General features: G+C 24.5%; 1 protein-coding gene across 1 annotated transcript; it reads right to left on the bottom strand.

Moving 5' to 3' along the window:
- Nucleotides 1-5: 5 nt before the first annotated feature.
- On the bottom strand, nucleotides 6-954 carry LOC145849850 (vacuolar ATPase assembly integral membrane protein vma21-like). Its single transcript, XM_082954927.1, has one exon. It carries the CDS (start codon nucleotides 921-923, stop codon nucleotides 597-599), a length of 327 nt encoding a protein of 108 aa, XP_082811053.1. The 5' UTR covers nucleotides 924-954; the 3' UTR covers nucleotides 6-596.
- Nucleotides 955-19,632: the final 18,678 nt, after the last annotated feature.

The raw sequence follows: 19,632 nt of genomic DNA, 5'->3' as shown, positions 1-19,632 counted from the left end.
TTTGAATTATGCATCAAAAGGAAGATATAAATGCTTTTATTGTTAAGTAGAAAAAAGCTCAAAAAAAAATTTAAACTATAATTGTGGTAAAAATTAACTTTGTTGCTATTTCAAAAAGTAATTAATAAATACAAAAAACCTTATACACCCTTGGAAATTATTGTTTTGTTAAATTATAAGTCAGTTATGTAGTTATTATGCAAACAAATTGGCAAGGAAACACAAAACTTTATAAACTAGACTAATTGAAGACAAAATGAAGTTATAATTTTTTCTTAGATAACTAGATAGGTTAAAGCTAACTAAATTAGCAGCGACCTAATTTATAAATAGTTTGAAACATGATTTGCTGCACCTTTTGGTTTTTTTTACAATACAATAGTTTAAGTTATAAATCTGTATAAAAAAAATTACATACACACTATAATAAGTTCAAATAAAACTATACCTAAAAACAGAAATGTACAACTTAACTTAATCATAATTCTTATCTACTGCACACAACAGTCTATAGTTGTCATATAACAAACTAATACATCGACAGCAATTTACTTGGTAAAAATTTTAAACTAGCAACATAACGCAACCGATCAAAATCAATCAGATTTTGATTTCCCAGACTTGGCACTCGGTATTTTTTCAGTGTAAGCAAGGAACACATATGTAAACAGCACAACGTGGAGCAAAACCAGGGAGACAAGCGCAGACGGAATGGAGCTTTCTTGCGAGTCATACTGCAGGTAGTCTTCAAAGTAAAACTTTTTGGTGGCGAAGTAAGAGACGGGGACCAACGCAATGAGTATTGAGAAAGTGAAAACTTGTGCGATTGTTCTTTTGTTCACAACCTCGGTGGCTTCTTCAACCAGTTGGGGTTGATTTGCTGCAACTGGCTTTGAAGCAACCCTCTTTTTCAATTCAGACATTTTGAAGAAATTGCTGTTATATTTATACTATGATTCTGAAAATTTTAATAAATATATTTAATTTATATTTTCAAAAAATAACCTAACGTTGAAGATGAAAAAATACTGATGAAAAAAAATTGCACATCATTATTTTTGATAATCAAATACTTAAAAAAAAGCATTAATTACTTGGCTAAACACTTTAAAATACTTAATCAGTTAAATTTTAGTAAACTAAAATAGACAAAAATGCAGAAAGATTTACTTTGCTAATAAAATAGTAATTATATACACACTTTTATTGTAAAATATTTATTGTAATATGCATCATAAATTTATAACCAGTTTAAATTTATTATAATGTAATGAAAATATTTTATATGACATATTGATAAAATAATTGTTAAATAAAGTATGTACCAGCTTAATGCTTATATAATATTTATACTGAAATTAACAGTTAACAAATTGAGTATCAAATTATAAAGAAATTAACTTGTCATTTAAATCACACTTGTTTTAAACAGGGTTGCCACTCGTTTTTTCAAAAATTTTTCCAGGTTTTCCAAATTTCTTCCAGGTTTTTAAAAGTAAACATTTTTGGGTCTATTTTTAGTTTTAAGTTGATTTCTATAAAAGAAACTGTGTTAAGTAATACAAAAACATTTAAAACATGTTGTAAAGTTACTTTAAATGTGTTTTTTAATAATTTTTTTTTTTGATGATGACAAAAAAATCTTATTTATTTGATAAATTTTTTTGTCAAATTGAAATTTTAGTACTGAAAATGTTAAAATTATTAAAAATTCCAGGTTTTTTGATCAAAATTCCAGGTTTTTCCAGTTTTTTTTTTTTCAAAGTTTCTTAAATTCCAGGTCTTTCCAGGTTATTTTTGCCTAAGTTGTCAAATTCCAGGTTTTTCAAGGTTTCCTGGTAAAGTGGCAACCCTGTTTAAAACTATAATAACAAGAATAAATAAAAATTTTAGGTACAAATTATAGTTTTGTGTAGTAATTCAGAAGAAAAGTTTTAAAGAAATAAAATAATAAAACTAATTTTTGATTTCGATAATATTAATTGTAATTCTAAGAGTTTAAACTGACTTTAACTTTTATAAAAAGCCGAATTTAAAACTATTCATTGTAGTCACAGGTTTAAAAAAATTTTCTTTCTGGTTTTCTAATTTTCTTCAAGGTTTAAAGAAATATAATGTGTTTATATTTTTAATGAAAAAATTTTAATAAATAGATAGTATAAAGTTTAGAGTTGACACTCTTTGAGTAAAAAAATGTCCTGAGTGACAAAAACTGTCCTAAGTCACCCTGAGTTTCTTCAAATCCTTAAAAAATTATTTTTATGTTCCAAAATCAGTAAAAATTTAGTTCTTTAAGAAAATTGGTTATAAAATAACAAAGTATTTGAACTAAATCAACTAAATCTCATTCAAAATCTAAAAAAAAAAAAACTACCCGGAGTCAGCTTGAGTTTTAAAAAAAAATCAAAATATCCTGAGTTGTCCAGAGATCCTTAAAAACTTCAAAATATATTGAGTTATCATAAGTGTCTTAAGTAACTTGAGTGTGTAGCAAGTCTAAAAATTACTGAACAGGTACTATAAAGCTACTTTAAATTTGTTTTATAATGATAAAAATATAAATAAAGACAATTATTGTATATAACACAATAGTTAATTATAATCTAATCTAAATTTCATTATTTCACATGTAAAACCTATGCTATTCAAGGTTAACTGGCCACCCTGCTTATTTTCTATTTATAATTTTATTTTTCTTAAAGTAAAATATAATTATTTCTTTGTTTTCTAGTTCAAAAATTTAAAATAAAAAGAACAACTATTTGATGTTGAACAAACTATTTTCTAAATATAGTTCTTAAAAATTGTTAGTACAAAACAACTATGTCTATACAATCAGTATATATAGTTATTAATTTAAATTTCATTTTATACAATTACTTACACAAAAAAGGTAATAAAAAACATATTTTAAATACATACAAATTATGAAAAGCCTAAAAAAGTAACTTTTTCACAACAATAGTTTAGAGATTGTATAAACTAAGTATTAAGCAAATTTTTTGTATTTGTGGGTTTTAACACTAATTACAAAACTACTATCAGTTTTATTAAACTGTTTCATTAAAACTTGTATACAATTGTATTACATGTTAATTAAAACATTTTAAATGTAAATAAGAACAAAAACTAAAAGAGAGACATTACACATGTATTATCATTTCAATTAGCATTTTTAATAATATAAATACTATTGTGATTGTATTTAATACAGTATAGATATTATAAGATTAGGTTTATCTTGTATAATAAGATTAAAAGAGCTTAAAATTATCAGTTTCTCTTTAAAAAAATTACAAAATTACATTAGAATTTAAGAAGAGAGGTTTAAAACTTATAAAAAATAACTTATAAAACATTTATTTTATATAAGTCTAAAGCTAAAAAAGATTATATCACAAAAAAAAAACCTATAGATAATTTAAATTCTTTTATATACAACGTTTTGATTATTTAGTTTTTTAAAATTGGTAAATTTAAAAGAAATTTTAGTTTTAAAACAAGTTAATTTAAAACTATCTTCTAAATTTAACCAAATTTAAAGAACTAAATATGTCTGTACAACAATTAATAGACAGGAATGCAAACTTTTTGTACAAAAAAACAAAACAGTAAGTTATTTAACTTCTAACTTAAAAAGTAATTAATAGCAAACTACATAAACAATGTAACTAATTACCAACTATTATACCAATAAGGTTTTAAATCTTAATATTTTCTAATATCAACAATTTAATTACGTAAGCTATATAAAATTTAACTCCTATATTTTATTACTTATTTTTATATACAATGAGCCATTTTTAGTTGATAAATAAACTCAACTTATAGTTATATCAACTGTAATTGAAACTCTAAAAAATCAACTAGTATTATATATAGCTACAAGTATTATACACATTTTCTTTAACTATAAATAAAAAGTGGTATAAAAAATATATAAGTTTATACAAACTATTTTTTTAAACAAAACAATACTTCTCAATTGTTTTAATAGTTTAAGTTAAATTTATAAATATGGAAATTTACAAGTAAAAATAAAACATGTTTTCATTAATTAAAACTCTTAAATCAGAATCATGGTGTTAAAAGAAAGAATCAAAAAAAAATTATAATATTACGATTGGAAAGATGAATAAACACATGTAAGTACTTAATTTGATAAACAAAGCAAAAAATTAGCATTTAATGGTGGTCCAAATATAAATACAAAACATAAGCATCATAAAAATACTTAACATATAGAGCAAATTTGTTTTTAAAGGACATGACAGTAAGCTTATATTTAATTTTATATTAGATAACTTAACATAAAGTTAAGGTTTTTGTTTTAGAAATAAAAAAAAAGTTCTTATAACTTTTTAACATCTTCTAAAATAGGGTTACCTGAACCAGAAAATATTTAGTACAGAAAAATCATTGATAATTTTTAATTAACAATTCTCTAAGTAGGTGAAATTGTTTCCCTAAATTTTCTTAGATTAAGAAGTACTGTTATAGAATAAAATGGTAAATTCTTTCTTTAAAAGTTTGAGATATATTTGAGTTTTTATTTATAATAGAAAACACAATAAACTTACAATTATAAGATCAAAGTTTTACAAGAACTTTGACACTAAGTAAACTTTTTTATTATGAAAACAGAACAACTATAAATTTAGATTAAACTGTTTAAGAAAGTTTTTGGCTTTTTGTTTTAATTTCGAAAAATAAATTTTCTAATTGATGAGTTTTAGACTCTTATAACTTTGATGAAAAGTTCTGAATTTTTGCTCTTTGTGTTTTATGAAACTAATTTTAAGAAAATACTTAGCTTAGTTGCCTGTTTTTTCCTTAAACTAGGCTGAGTTATTCTGGGTGTGTGGCAACCATATAGGGTAACTAAATGTGAACATACACATATTCAATCATGGGTAATGTAATAATTTTTCAAAATATAGTGAGTGTGTATTTTTATACTGACTCTTTGTTTTTTGTTTTTTTAAATTGAACTTGACTTAGTTTGGTGTTATTAATTATTTCTCAATAATTACTTTTTACAAAAATCATAAATTTTTTAATTTAAATGAAAAACAAAACAATTGTAAAAAGTACAAATATGCTTTTAAAATTTAGTATAATTAACATTTACTGCCTTAACATTTTGGTATCTAAAGAAATTAAAGTATTCAAAGATGGTGTAAGTACATACACTTTTTTGTAAGACAGTTAAAGAGTTTGGTTGTGAATAAGAACCTTATTACTTACAAAGTTACTGCTTGTACAGTTATGAAAATTTGTTTATGTACTATTAAAAACCTTTTCAAAACATCACAATAATTTTACTTATACTCCAGTAAGTATTATTCATATACACAATATAAGACATTCAAAAAATAATAATTTTGTAGTTGAAAGACCTAGAACAGGGCTTGGCCTAAACTCCTTCAAGTATTTGGGTCTTTTGTTTTGGTCTAGTATTCCAGAAACTTTCAAAAACCTAAAAAAGATCAGTTCAAACAGTTACAAAAAAATATTGTTGAGCAAGTATATTGGATAGGTTTGGAGTGCTCTGGTTGAGTAATTTGTGTTGCATGCAGATATTGCTTAATTGCTTTTGGCTGCTAATTGTTATCTGTTTATCTTAATATATGTATGGTCAGTTTTGTGTGTGTTTATTCTGATTATGGTTGGCTGGTTTTGGTCTGTTGATAGGGAAATATATTTATATGGGTGTGCGTGATTGTTTACTTGTTGTTTTCTAGATTTGTTGTATTTTATAAGATAGCTGTAAGTATGTTATTACTATTGCATAACTACAATTTATTTTTATTAGACTAAAATCATTTCTACCAAAACAAGTTTCAGAAATTACATTTTTTCTTGATAGTTTTTTTTTTCTTTTTGAGTAATATTTCAGTGAAACAGTTACTTAATAAGTTTTAAGATGGTTATTTAATGCTAATGTATTCATTATAATATTAGTTTAATGAATTTTCCCAACAACCGATTGTGAGTTCAATCTGGTGGTATGATTGGATTGTTGGTGTGATTTTTATGTTGCAGCACTAGTGAACACTTACTTGGGGATTTAAGCTTCATGATTTTCCCACACTTGGTGGTTTTTAGTGTGGATATTTTAGCCTTGTGAGTGTTCTACAAATGGCGTGTCACCAAGGGTTTTTTACTTGTTTAAAAGAGGTTTTTAATTCTATTTTATTTTGAATAATTCAAGTTTAATATTACTAGGGCAAGTAAAATTACACATGATGTAACACACTCACTTTTCCCAGAAAACGTTTATTGTTGCAAGGGGTAGTTTGAGACTGATTTTTTTTAACAAAAATAATAATAACTAAACTTGTGGAACTAAGATATTTTAATGTTGTTCTGAAATTTATTTTATCCAAAAATAGACAAAAAAAATTATTTTTACATTATGGTCACATTTTTTTAATCTGCAACCTACTAGTAATTTGTAGTATTAAAAAGAACAATTGCTAAATATTTTAAGTAAATTGCTTTAAAAATGAAGGTAGAAATATTTATCTGTATAATTTCAAAATTCAAAGAAAGCTAACTATGAAAAACTTTTACACCAAACTTAAGAAAATTTTTACAAAACTGGTTATATTTAAAAGTTAATTGAAAAGGGGTTGTTTTATAATTTTATATATAAATTCAGCTTTCAAATAAGAGTCAATACCAACTTATTTTGAAATAAATGTTGGACCCCACTTATGGACTTGATTTAAATTATCCTATACAGAGTTGATTTTAAATTTCATTTAAAGATTTTACAGACAGCAATGCAGTAATAAAATAAAGCAACATTAGTTTTAAGTTTAATTCCAATTTTAAAGAAAAATTTTTGAGAAGAAATAGTTCTGCTGACATCTTTAATGGCCACCAATACATTGACAAGTGAAATGACATGATTGGTTTTTATTGAATAAGAATAATAACTAAAAATTAAATAAAAAAAACTACTTGATGAAAATACTAAAATGAAAAGTGTGTAGGGATCTACTTTTATATAACTTATCTTATCATTCATGATGCTCACAATACATTATTAACCAATAAGCTAGATATTAAAAACTATAAAACAGTTTTTTTTTATTAACAAATTAATGTTAAAACAATGTTAATACCATGGTGAAAAAAAAAAATTTAAGTTCACAGCAAATAAATAATAAGAAAAGATTAATTTTTCAGAAAAAAAAACTTTATTACGTCCAAAAGCATTCAAATTCAGCCAGGTGTAATAATTTTTTAGATCAGTGTATATAAATAGATATTTGACTGTTTCTTTTTAATTTAATGCTTTTATTAAATATGATATTCAGTTTTGAGACTTGTTTGAGCAAACATATGATAGGTTGGGCAATACAGCAAAGCTAATTTTAGACAAAATACCAGTTTCTTCTATAGAAACAAACTAAGAGAAATTGTTTTTTCAGCAGGGCTTAAAATCAGTTATAAAAAACAGTTAAGTTTGTTTTCGTACAATGTGAAATAATATAAATAAAACCATTTATTCTAATAAGTCCTTAATATTTGCATTTTTTAATATTAGAATATAATTTAAGAATAAATTGCATATGTTAATGTAAAACACTCGCTTTCGCCAAAAAACGTTTGTCGTTGCAAAAGGTAGAGTTTGAGACAATTAATTATTACCCTTACAAATATTTCTAAACTTTATAAATACTATAGTAAAAAGTTACAAATTTAAGAACTATCAATTTACAAATTATGATTTATAACAATAGTTGCCAAAACTGGAGTGTGACGTGAGTCAAGACTCAAGAGGTTGTAAATTTTATAGTTTCTAAAACTTAGATCGTCTAGTGCTAGTCTAACTAAAGTATAGTGTTTAATTTTTCGAATTAAGGTCAAAAAAGTAGTATTATTAACTACTAGAATTAATATAACTTAACATATTAATTCTATTACTTAAAATTAGTTTAGATAAAATGCCTAAAAAAATATTAATTTTCTAGCAATAATGTTAACTACCATACTATAGAAAAAAATATTTTGTATATAATAATTTAATGTACTGTATTTTTGTTGAAAGATTTTTAATGGAAAAGTCAAAAGCTTTCTTAAAAGAATAAAATACCAATAAAACTATTTGTAATCATAAAGCTTTTTATTCCTATCGTAGATCTTAAATAACTAAGATAATTTTTTTCTATAAAGATTTCGGTCATAATGGTATACTATCAAAATCCACCCGCGTTCAAAATCCACCTAGTTTTTTTTTTTTATTAAGCTATTTTGTATATTTTTTTGCATTTTTTCATTAGTTTTTATTTATTTTTCACTATAACTGTTACCCCTAACCCTTACCCTCGATCGGTAAGCGGTTCTTGAATTTGACTGGGTGGATTATGATCGCGGTGGATTTTGAACGTGTCCCGTCCCGTCATAATAATGTATTAATGTAAAAAACTAATTTTAGTTTATTTTTATAGTTTTTCTTCCTTGTTGATCTTTATTTTTATCAAAAATTTTGAATCTAAATTGTTTTATCTTTATACGTCATAAAATTAAGTCTATCTATTTTATAAACAACTGAAATAAATGAATTTATATTAAATGTTTTATTTGTGCTTTTAATAGTATTATTTGATTTTTACACTAAACGTATAGAAATAAAAGCACAAGTTTTAGGTACATACTAATGAAATACTTATAAAATTTAAATAATTTATACATTTTCTCAAGCAGCAACAAAACATAAAACTATTTTAATTACTTATATTTCATTTAAAAAAATAAACTATGACTTTTGTAAAACATTTGTTATTTTTTATTAACTTTATTAACAGTTAATTATTGTACATTAGGAGCCTACTAAAATTCAGCACTTTAAAATCAATTAAAATTATCATATAACTATAAACGCATTATTATATTTTAAATGATATGCTTACGTTCAATAAAGTTTTGCTAGCAAAATAAAGTAAATAAAATTGTGATGTTGCACTTAGACCGAAACATAAACTCTCTGTAATCTACAATTTTTTTGTTTATTTATTGGATTATAAAAATATTTTCTAGTTTGTTTTGTACGAAATCACAATTTGATATATTTTTGTCTTGTAACTAAAAGTTTGAGTTCTTTCCCAGCTATTAGTTTAACCGTTCTGAATCTAAATTAGAATTTTTGTGCTTCTCTATCAACTTTTTTTAATAATTATTCATACTAATATATACATTTGAATAAGTTTGGAAAATCTAATGTTATAACTTTTAAACAACTAGAAAACACTTTGTTTTGAAGCAAAAGTTTAAGACTTAAAATAAAAATTAGCTTTAATTTTGAAAATTATTGTTAGACTTTACAAGAAATTCATACAATTACAAACTAATTTTTGATTAAAAAGTATTAAGAATATTTTTCCAAAAAGTAACTGCTTTATTAAATTTAGATATATCTAATATTTAACCAACTTTAAACGAAAAATAGTCTAGTACAAACGTTTTTTTAAATTTGTTTCATTAATTTAAAAAAAAAAATATTTTGCTTTTCTTAGTTAAACATTTTTATTTTTCCTTGCTTTTATTCTAAACACAAACATTGTTTGTAGGATATTTTAAAGTAAAAGAATACTATTTAAAAATAAACACTGTCAGTTGATGAAAATTGATTTCAAAATTTTTTAGAAATTTTGAGAATGAGTTCTTTAATTACTAAAACAATGTTAATAAAATATCGTAATGTATAAGTATTTTATTTATTTGTTTAATGTTTTTTTTTAGTAAACTGCTGCATATTTACAGCAAGCTATTTAGCTACGTTTTTCAAAATTTCAATTTAAAATTCATTTTTTTCAAAATGTCCTGGACAATATGTTAAAAGGTATCCAAAAGATGTACGACTCGATAACCGAAAGATTCTTCCTACACCAGATCCTAGGACTAAATACTTTTAGCGCTTTTTTTTTGTCGTTCAATAAACAAAAAAATTATATATATACGCATAAATTATACACCTTTAACTTAAAATAGAATAAGTTTGTACGAAATATGTCAGGGCTTCAAAATTAACAGATAAAACAATTTGATGATTTTTCATTTTATTAAGATAAAAAAAACTTTAGATGATGTAGAACTATCGATTCTCTTGACAAAAAACAATAACAATCTTTAACTAACTTTATTATTTAGTAGCACTGTTTTTTAAAACAACCGCTTATTATTAGAAAATAAAGCTATAAAATTTTTTTGACTATAACGGTAATAAAGTTTCAATAAAGTATAGAACATATTGTTTACTGAACGATGAAAAAAGCGCTCAAATGTTTGGTCCGAGAACCTGGTGCAAGAAAAAACCTTTCGGTTATCGAGTCGTAAACCACGTGCTTTTACAATATTTACGAGCTAAAAATATTAAATTATTAAATCTTATCTTTTAAACCTAAAAGAATAAAACAACCAATAAAATGAAAGAATAGAAAGGAAAATTAAACGTAAATTAACTATTTTAAGTGCTTACATTAAAAAAAAATTATTCATAATGTACTAAAAAACTTGTCGATTAACATAAAAATGAAAATAAAGTCTAAGCTTAACTTGAAAGAATAAAAATAGAAGTAGATAACATTGTTAGACTTACAAAATTAACTTTAACCTAATTTATAAAAAGAGATAAACAATACTAATAGCAGACATGAAAATAGTTGAAAAATAGATCACAACTTTTAAAAAAAGATAAAACGATAATAAGCTGAAATACCTTTACGTTGAATTTTATAAGTATTTTATGCTAATTGTTTAACTTTTCTTCTTTCTTTATTAATAATTGATTGAATTACCTAAAAAAGTTTATATTTTAATTAAAGAAAGTGTATATTGAATAACTTTCATTACTTTTAAAAGAAGTGAATTTAACCATTAACTCAACTTAACTTAAAAAAAAAAAAATACTGTAACGTTTACACACTATGCACTTGAGAAAAAAAACAATAACAATGAATAATAATAACAACAAAAAAAATTCTTCTGTTATTTATTTATTTCTTTGAATACTTTTCTAAGCCCAAAAATGTAACTATAAAGAAGCAAATAATATTTGCAAACATAAAAAAAAAATCTATTTAGATTTACTCAGACAACTAGATTAATTTATTATAAATTTACTAGAGACAATAATCTCAGCTTACCACTTAATTATAAACTTAAATCTCTGTTAAAAAGTACATCTATTACTAAAATTTTATATGGGCAAAGGGTATACTAGAGGAAAATGTTTATATAAAGAAGTTTGTAAATATTCTAAAGTTAGTTCAACACAGTAATCTTAATAAACAATTTAAAGAATAGCCAGATAGAAAATGCTGCAATTTAGACTGAACCACTGTTATTGTAACCAAACAAATCAACTTATGAACTAAAGTTTTTGGGTATTAGATGTAAATTATTATTAACACCATAAAAAAAAGTAAATAAACAAGTAACAATGATCACTTATGGTCTTAATAATCACTCTTTGATAAATAGTTATCAAGTTTATCCTGAAAGTTTTCAAAATCACTTAGATTTTTTAAGTTTTATGGTAACTCAGTCCATAATTTACTACCTTGGTAAGCTGGAAGTTTGTGACCACTCTTGTTGTTGAATCTAGGTAGAAAAAAAATTGTTTCTGAAGACTTCGTTTGATAATTACGAATATTTTTTAACACTTATACAGTAATCATTAAAGAGAGCTGGTAAAAAAGATTTTAAATTTAAACATAAAACGACCTAATTCGTTTAGATACAGACTTTCAACATTTAGTATTTTCTGTTTAGTTTTTAATTTTCTAACACTGTCATCATGTTTCTTATGATGTAAGCATCTAAGTACTCTGTTTATAAGAACTTTGATATCATTTATACAACTTTTATTTGCTCTTCCCTAACACAACAAGCCATATCTAATATTGCTCATAAACAAAGAGTTAAGGCTTAAACATAATGATTTTTCATTTAAGAAATGTCTTGTTTTATATAATGCACCCAATGTTTTATGTAATTTTGTTTTTATGATTTCGATATGCTTAAGCCAGTTTAAATTTCTGTCTATAATTATTCCTAAGTATTTATAACTGTTTGTTTTTTATAATTGTTTTACTTACTATTAAATTGAAATTTATACTTTTTTTTTAACAGTTTCTCGATTGGTGTAGAAGCATACTTCTGGTTTTATTAAGGTTTAGTTTGAGTTTGTTTACCATAAGCCATTCTGATACCTTACTAAGTTCTGTATTGAAATTTTTGCTGTCATTCAAGTATGTGTCTTTTGTGAATGTTTTATATAACATTGTATCGTCTGTAAAGTTGAGGACATTAAGAGTAGTATGACTCTGTAGGTCATTTATATGTATTAGGAATAACAACGGTATTAACACTGTAAATAAAACAAATGTAATGAATAAATAAACAATATATAATGATTATATATCATAAAACTGTATTAATCCGCTTTTTATTAAGTAGGAAAAAGTAAACACGTATTTAAATAAATAGTCTAAAATGACTATTTAATCTCATACTAAAAATGGAGTATGTATTTTGCATGTATGTTAAGTAACAAAAACATTTTAAAAAAGTGTTTAAACTTGAACTAAATATTATGAAAAAAGTTCAGGAAATTTAAGGGGCCATAAGCTGTAAAAGGGGGAGCCACAAGGCCATATTTAGTTAGTTAGGCGTATTAAGTTTAACTATTATTTTGTTGTAACTTTAGTATTTTTCAATTTAAAATTAGAAATTGTCATTTAAATTTAAAGAGATATATAATGTATCAAATTACGCAAGGGCTTTAATTTGAATTTTGTTTTAATAATATCAATAGTTTGTTATGATGTTTATATTTTATTTTATGTATCAACGATAACAGATAATTAATCTTAGATCTTTAAATCACATATAACCGCTCCATAAATATTTTTTCAATTCTTTGAGCTTTATAGCTTTTTTATTTTAGATACTATGATAGTATACAAAAACAACTAAAACGGTAGTTTTGTTTTGTAAAAAAGTAAACTAAGAAATTTTAGTATGTAAATTAAAAATATACATACTACTTTGTATTGTAGCTGACCAAATTTATGAGCTTTGACTTAATAACTACAAAACATATTAAAAATTCTATTTTTAATTTTCCATTAAATTGTATATTCCTTGGGTTGTGCAGTAATAAACTTTTTGAAGCAACCAAGTTGAGGTTTTCACAAAATTTTGGGTAGAAAGATTTAATATTAAGTACTATTTAAACATTATAAGTTAAGTTTTGTTCATATAATAAGTATATTAATCAATTGTAACATTTAGTTTATTCATCTCCTTGCATTGTTCACTATATTTTATTATAGTCAACCTAGTTTAACAACTCAGTTGAGAAGATTGTGAATGTATTTTGCGTTAAAAATAATTTTTGACTTTATATTTAATTTATTTTTGATTTTTTAATAATTTATTACTCTAAGATTATTACGTAAAACTGTAATAACATTCTTCGGAAACTTCAAATGCCTTTTTAAAACGTTTAAAACAAAAAAGTACTGTAAATAAACTCTTATCTCACGAGATGAAAACTTTTTGAGGATAAATAATATTTAGTAGCAAAATTATTAAAAAGTTTTACAATAGAATTTTGTTTTTTATTATAAACGAACCAAGTCAAGCTTAATTTTAATATAAAATTAAAAGCAATGTTTTGAGAAAAGCATACTTACTTAGTAGGATATTTGTGTTAAAATATTACAAGTTTGTTGAAAGTATATCCATTTGTAAGGTTTCTTAGTGTTAAAAACATTGCATACAATAATTATTTTTAGAATCAGTATGATGTTTTTATTTTAACTTACTGGAAATTTTTAAACAACCATATTTCATCTGTTTATACTTTCTTCAATTTGAAAGAAAGTCTTTTTGTGAAATGAAAGAAGAGAAAAAGAAATACTTTTATATATTTAACTTTAAAGCTTTAAATAGAAAGATTGATATTTATTTAAAACGAATACAGTACCAAACTACTGCAAATAAAGTAAAAACAACATAAAAAAGTTGTCTTTAAGTAAAAGTTTGCGTTTAAAAAGCGTTAGAAAAATCTACTTTCTCAATTTAAATAATTGGTCATGTACAATATAAAATCACAGTTTATTTTAAAGCTCTTTAAACGAACCATACTATAAAAAAATGCAAAAGGTATTTTCAATTATGGTATTTTGTTACATGATTGTGTTCTAAACGCAAATATATTTCTATAGAAAGTGATTTCGACAAAATAAAGTTCTTAAAAACTATCTAAAGATTTTAACAAGATTTTAAGGTCATGCAAACTTTAAACTTTATTAAGAAACTTAAAATAAAAAACATTTTAAAATTCATAACATTTTATGTACTTGGTGTAAGTTCAAAAACTAGGCATTACCAAAGAAAATAATCATTTGTGATTTGTAAAGATTGTTCTAAACCTATTTAAACTTAATTTACAACAAAAATAACTTTTGCTGTATAGATCTAATAAACTCTCAATGTTGATAAATACTAATCTAAACTGTTCAAACCGTCTTTAAAATATACATTTTTATTATATTAATTGTTTTTTACATAAAATCAATCCACAAGGTTGTATTTATTTATTTATAATTATTATTTTCTACTATGATTAATTTCCCCTAAGCTTAATTTGTAATATTTTTTAAACTTAAACTATGCAGAACTTTTTTTTAATTTAGATTCTAAGAAAGTTATAAAAAATGATTTCAACATATACTCTTTTTAAATCTAAAATTTAAACGGCAAACGTTTTTATTAAAAATCAATTTATTGGTATGTAAAAAGCTAATAATAATCTACCAAAATACTTAAAATTGCTAAAATAACTGTTAAGCTCTTATTTTAGCGCCAGCCCGCTTAATAAAGACTTCCTTGAATTTTCATTATTTTGATGGGAACAAAGCTGCGATAGAGCCGTTTCATTAAACTTTGTGCAACCAGATACTTTGCAGCATATCAAGGAAGTTAACTTAGATCACGATGCTCGAAATACGACGCTCCGCAACCTTTTTGATATATCGAATGCTTCATGAATATGGATTTCATAAAATACTGTTACGGGTTGTTTAAAGTGAATAGTTTATAATATGTTGTAAGTATGTATGTATCGCGTTGGAAAGATGACTGTTACAGTATTTCAACAACCCATGTAAATTAATTTTAATTTCAGTTATTAAATTTCTAAGTGGTGACGATTGTTTTTTTGTAAACTTTGGATCTTAAATTGTTGTGTTAAATCTAATTGAAAATAAAGTTTAATTTAGCCAAAACTGAGACAGAAAAGTATTCATTAAAATGGGTTTTTACGAACAAGCTTGCATGACCTTTAATTTACAAATATACAGATTTGTTTACTTTTCTACAAGTCAAATAGTCTTTCCTGAAATAAAAATTAAATAAGTTTTGTAGACTTTTTGTACTTTTACTAAAGATAGCAATCAAAAGATATGTTCTTACATTAATGACATACTAATGGAGTTTATTTTTACAAGTGTTGTTTATGTAGTGCAGAATTATTGTACAGTAGCTTATATAAACTTACCACCATTAGTTACATGTGAAAATTTAGAATAAATGTGTAGCGGTTTTTTGTTTTTATTTTTAGATCATTATCATTTGGTTTAACGTTTAAAAACTGTTAAATGAATCCTAATTAGTCATAAATTTAACCAGTTTCAAATAAAGTAATTACATGTTGAAACTAAATTTTACACACCTTCGGTTTTGCTAAGTATTTTTTAAAGTTTAGCTGAAAATTGCAGCAATTTGAAAGTATATTACTCAAAATAAATGAACATGCATATAGCAAAAACAATGAAAAATCATTTTTAACAACAATCTTCTTTAGATACAATTTTATAAAAACTATACACACATAGTTGTATATCATGTAGTAAGTAATATATAGTTATCATAAATGTAAATAACCAGAAACAAAATTGCATATAAAATGTTGTTAGTTTTAAGAAACTTTTACTATTAAAACACCATTATGAGTGAACCTTGATACATTTTTTGGTGGATTTCTGACCGTTCTGAAAGATAAATATTTAATAAGCTAAATATATGACAGAGTTTAGACAGCACATCCAGTGTTTATTTACTTTACTGAAGAAAACTGTCAAGGTACCATAAATTTAAACTTTTTTTATTAAAATTTTCAAAAAATATGAGTTTAATAATATTTTTTTAAACAAACAACTTATAAGCAACTATAAAGTATTTTTAGTTTTTAAAGGTGTTAAACTAAACAAAAAACGGAAATTTTTTATAGTTAAACTATAAAACTTTAGTTTATAAAGTTACAATATAAATAACTAACATTGTTATATGCAGTTTAATATTTTATTTTTTGTTTGAAAAGGTCGCAATCTCTTGCCACTGAAACCGGTCGCGAATAAAATATATAATTTGCATAAATCTATTTAGTTTATAAAGTTAAAAAATGTGTAGTTAAAAAAAATAAAGCAAATACACTTAAATTCCAAATTAAAACGTTAGTCAAAGTGTAACACTCACACTCGCAATGCTATCAAGCAACACATTAGACCGGTAATTCAATCTTTTTGAATCAGAGGTAATGCAGGTCTAATCGGATCAGCGGAATAAAACTGTAATTGGCTCGAACATACGATATTTTGTGTCAAACACCTACGAATAAAAAAACTCTCTGCGCGGCTCGTTTTGATTAGGTGGCGCTCAAACAAAAACAAAAACTCAGCACAAAATAAGGAGAGAGAGGCGCTTTTTTTCCTCGTAAATCTTTAGAGATGCTTTAGCCGCAGCCAAGCTTCGTTATAAGTTTTCAGTTGAGTTTCGCGTATTCCGGTATATAATATTTTATTTTCAAAAGTTGCTTTTATTTTTTTATCAGTTATTGATTTTAGCTTTATTAAAAATGTTTATGTTTTGGCAAAGCTTTGTTTTAGCTGATAATTTTATATACCAGTTTTATTTTTTAAAGCTTATTCACTGCCGTCAGGGTTGAAAAATATTTTGATTGCGAGGAATTTATTTCTTGAACAAACAATTGATTTTGAGGACTTCTTATTGGTAAGATATCACGAGCTGAGTTGCTTCAAAATTTATTATTCAGTCAAGGCTGAGGTGCCTGTCAAAAATGAATAAAAATTGACTTTTTTAACCCTGCCGCGCTACGAACACATTTACAAGTGTAGCGTTTTGACAAGGTAAAGTTTTGTAAATTTCTGCCCAATGCGAAGTATTAGTAAATCAATATTAGTTTAAAAATTAAGTTTTTATCTGTATCAGCTTGAATAAAAAAGTATCAAAATATTTTGACTTTGTGTACAGTAACAATATTAAATCGCATAAACAACATTTAAATGTCAGTTATTACAGGGCAATAGCTACCTTAATTGCTGTTATCTGTAATGCTAGCTTATTAGATTGTTTAGATATAAATAGATTTGTTTCAACTAAATAAAAAACTAAGGCTTCTAGTTTTAGAAAACAAAATTTTCAAATGCTTAGAAATTTGTTAAAAAAGCAGTATTGCATATTTTTAGATTGTCCTTTTAAATTTAGTTAGTTGCTAAAAGCGTTTAAGTTTTTTAAAGTAAAAGTATTTCTTTGTTTACTTAATTTTTTTTTATGCTTTAAAAAACTTTAAGAGGTCAAAATAAAGTTTTTAAACAATTGATATATATATAATATATATAAATTAAAGCTATAGTGGTATTTTATAGACTTAATTCAAAAGTAACAACAAAACAGCACTAAAAAAGGCTATGGACTTGAAATATAAAGTATAACTTTAATATGTTCATCAATGCAGTAAATTTAGTTACGTTTTTAGATATATTTTAATTTTTTTTAAAGTTTATAACAAATTATTCTAAGGAAATAGTACTTTTTTTATCTCAAGCAAAAACTATTACTTAAGATGGTAATTTAATAAATTGTCTAAACTTTAGCCAAAGTGTATTCAAATTGGTAGTTTTCTAAAGAAATCTTACCTTTAAATAAAATGAAAATAGTAGCTAGTGGGTAGAAGTTTATGTTTTAAATAAAACTAATATTTTTTGTTAAACAAAAATAAGTTCATTAAACCTTACGTAAAGTAAGTTAAACTTTTTTTTTAGTTTTTAGGTTAATTAAGTTTACAAGTTTATTTTAGGATTTTTGTAAGCGAATGATTACAGAAAAAAATTAATTACAAAACTTAATTAGAACATTTGCAATTTTATCTCAAGAGCTAAGTTTCTACCAGCCCTATATAAATATTTAAATTGTCCAAAAAAACAGCTTAAAATCAAGGACACTAAGGCTAACTTCTTTATGCAGTTTAAAACACAAGAGATGCAGCAAAAACAATGAGAAAATGAACAATACAACATACGGTTGCCGCCAATATTATGCGATTAATTTCTACATTTCACTCGCTAAATTGCACTAGATTGTCCCTCGCTCGATACTTGCCCACTGCGCTTGTAACCGATAAATCTAATTTCCCTTGCAGTAAGCTTAGCAGAGTTTTAAAAAGTTTCAGTTCGTTTTTGTGCTTTTAAAGCAATGATATCAAAATTATTGAAACTTCTCTGTTTAGTTTAATATGTATGAAAAATAGCCGTTCTTAATTTTTTTTTTGTGTTACTATAGCACAATTAAATAAAAATTAAAGCAATAATTATACATTTGATTCAGTTTTTAGAAGTTAGATATAAATAGCACTCAATATCGTGAGGTTAATAAAACAAGTAACGTTACCAGTTAATGCGCACTAAAGCCAAACATCCAACTTAACACAAAATGTAACCTTTACAGAGGCGAACACAAGTTGAACATGAAGCAACTCGAGTTAATTGATAACAAGATTTAGTACATTCGGCAACGTATGCGCCCTGCCCTAAAATGTACAGAGAATCCGAGTTCGGCGTTTAATGGAGTTAATTCAGCATGATTGGTGGAGAAGGTGTAGTGTGTAGGCGCCATAGAAATCTTAATTTGCGCGGCGCATTTGATGTTGAACATTTGATGTTTTCTCGTAGTCGAACGTTGTGTCGTACACGAAATTCGAAACAATTTACAACTTGGTTGCCGCAGGTATTTTAAGACAGCAATGTTGTAAAGTAGTTTTTATTGTGGATAGAAAAACGTTTAAATAAAAGTATAAATAGAACAAAAATTTACCTTGTTTTTTTTTGAGAAATGAGCTAATGACACAGTACATCACGCTCAACAACATTTTAGTTATTAACAAATTTTCACGAAATTTCAAAAAAAGAAAACATTCATTTACGAAAGTTGCCTTTGTCTACTAAACCCATACATTTATTGAAAAGTTTCTCTTGTAAAGACACTTTTTGTTCGCGTACTTTTATGTAAAAAATCAAATTTCGTACTTTGTTATTATAAGATAAATGGCTTAGTTTTATTTGGGATAACTAATAATCTACTTCAAAGCAAAGTAGTGGGCTCGAGCGAAAAATATGGGAGAACGAAATTTAATTAACTGATAGTATAAACAAAAAGTCACCTGTATAAATTCGTATACAAGCCGTGCGTGAGAAATCGAACTAAAATTTTCCAAATTGCGTCGTGTCTTATCTCAATTATCCCTTTTCTTTATAA

This window comes from Thalia democratica, chromosome 2, assembly GCF_965202585.1.
Source record: "Thalia democratica chromosome 2, ktThaDemo2.hap1.1, whole genome shotgun sequence".
NCBI classification, from domain to species: domain Eukaryota; kingdom Metazoa; phylum Chordata; class Thaliacea; order Salpida; family Salpidae; genus Thalia; species Thalia democratica.
This window is presented reverse-complemented; position numbering and strand designations above follow the sequence as displayed.

Bases quoted from the DNA above. Each gene is read 5' to 3' on its own strand.
- LOC145849850 (XM_082954927.1), bottom strand. From the start codon at position 923: ATGTCTGAATTGAAAAAGAGGGTTGCTTCAAAGCCAGTTGCAGCAAAT.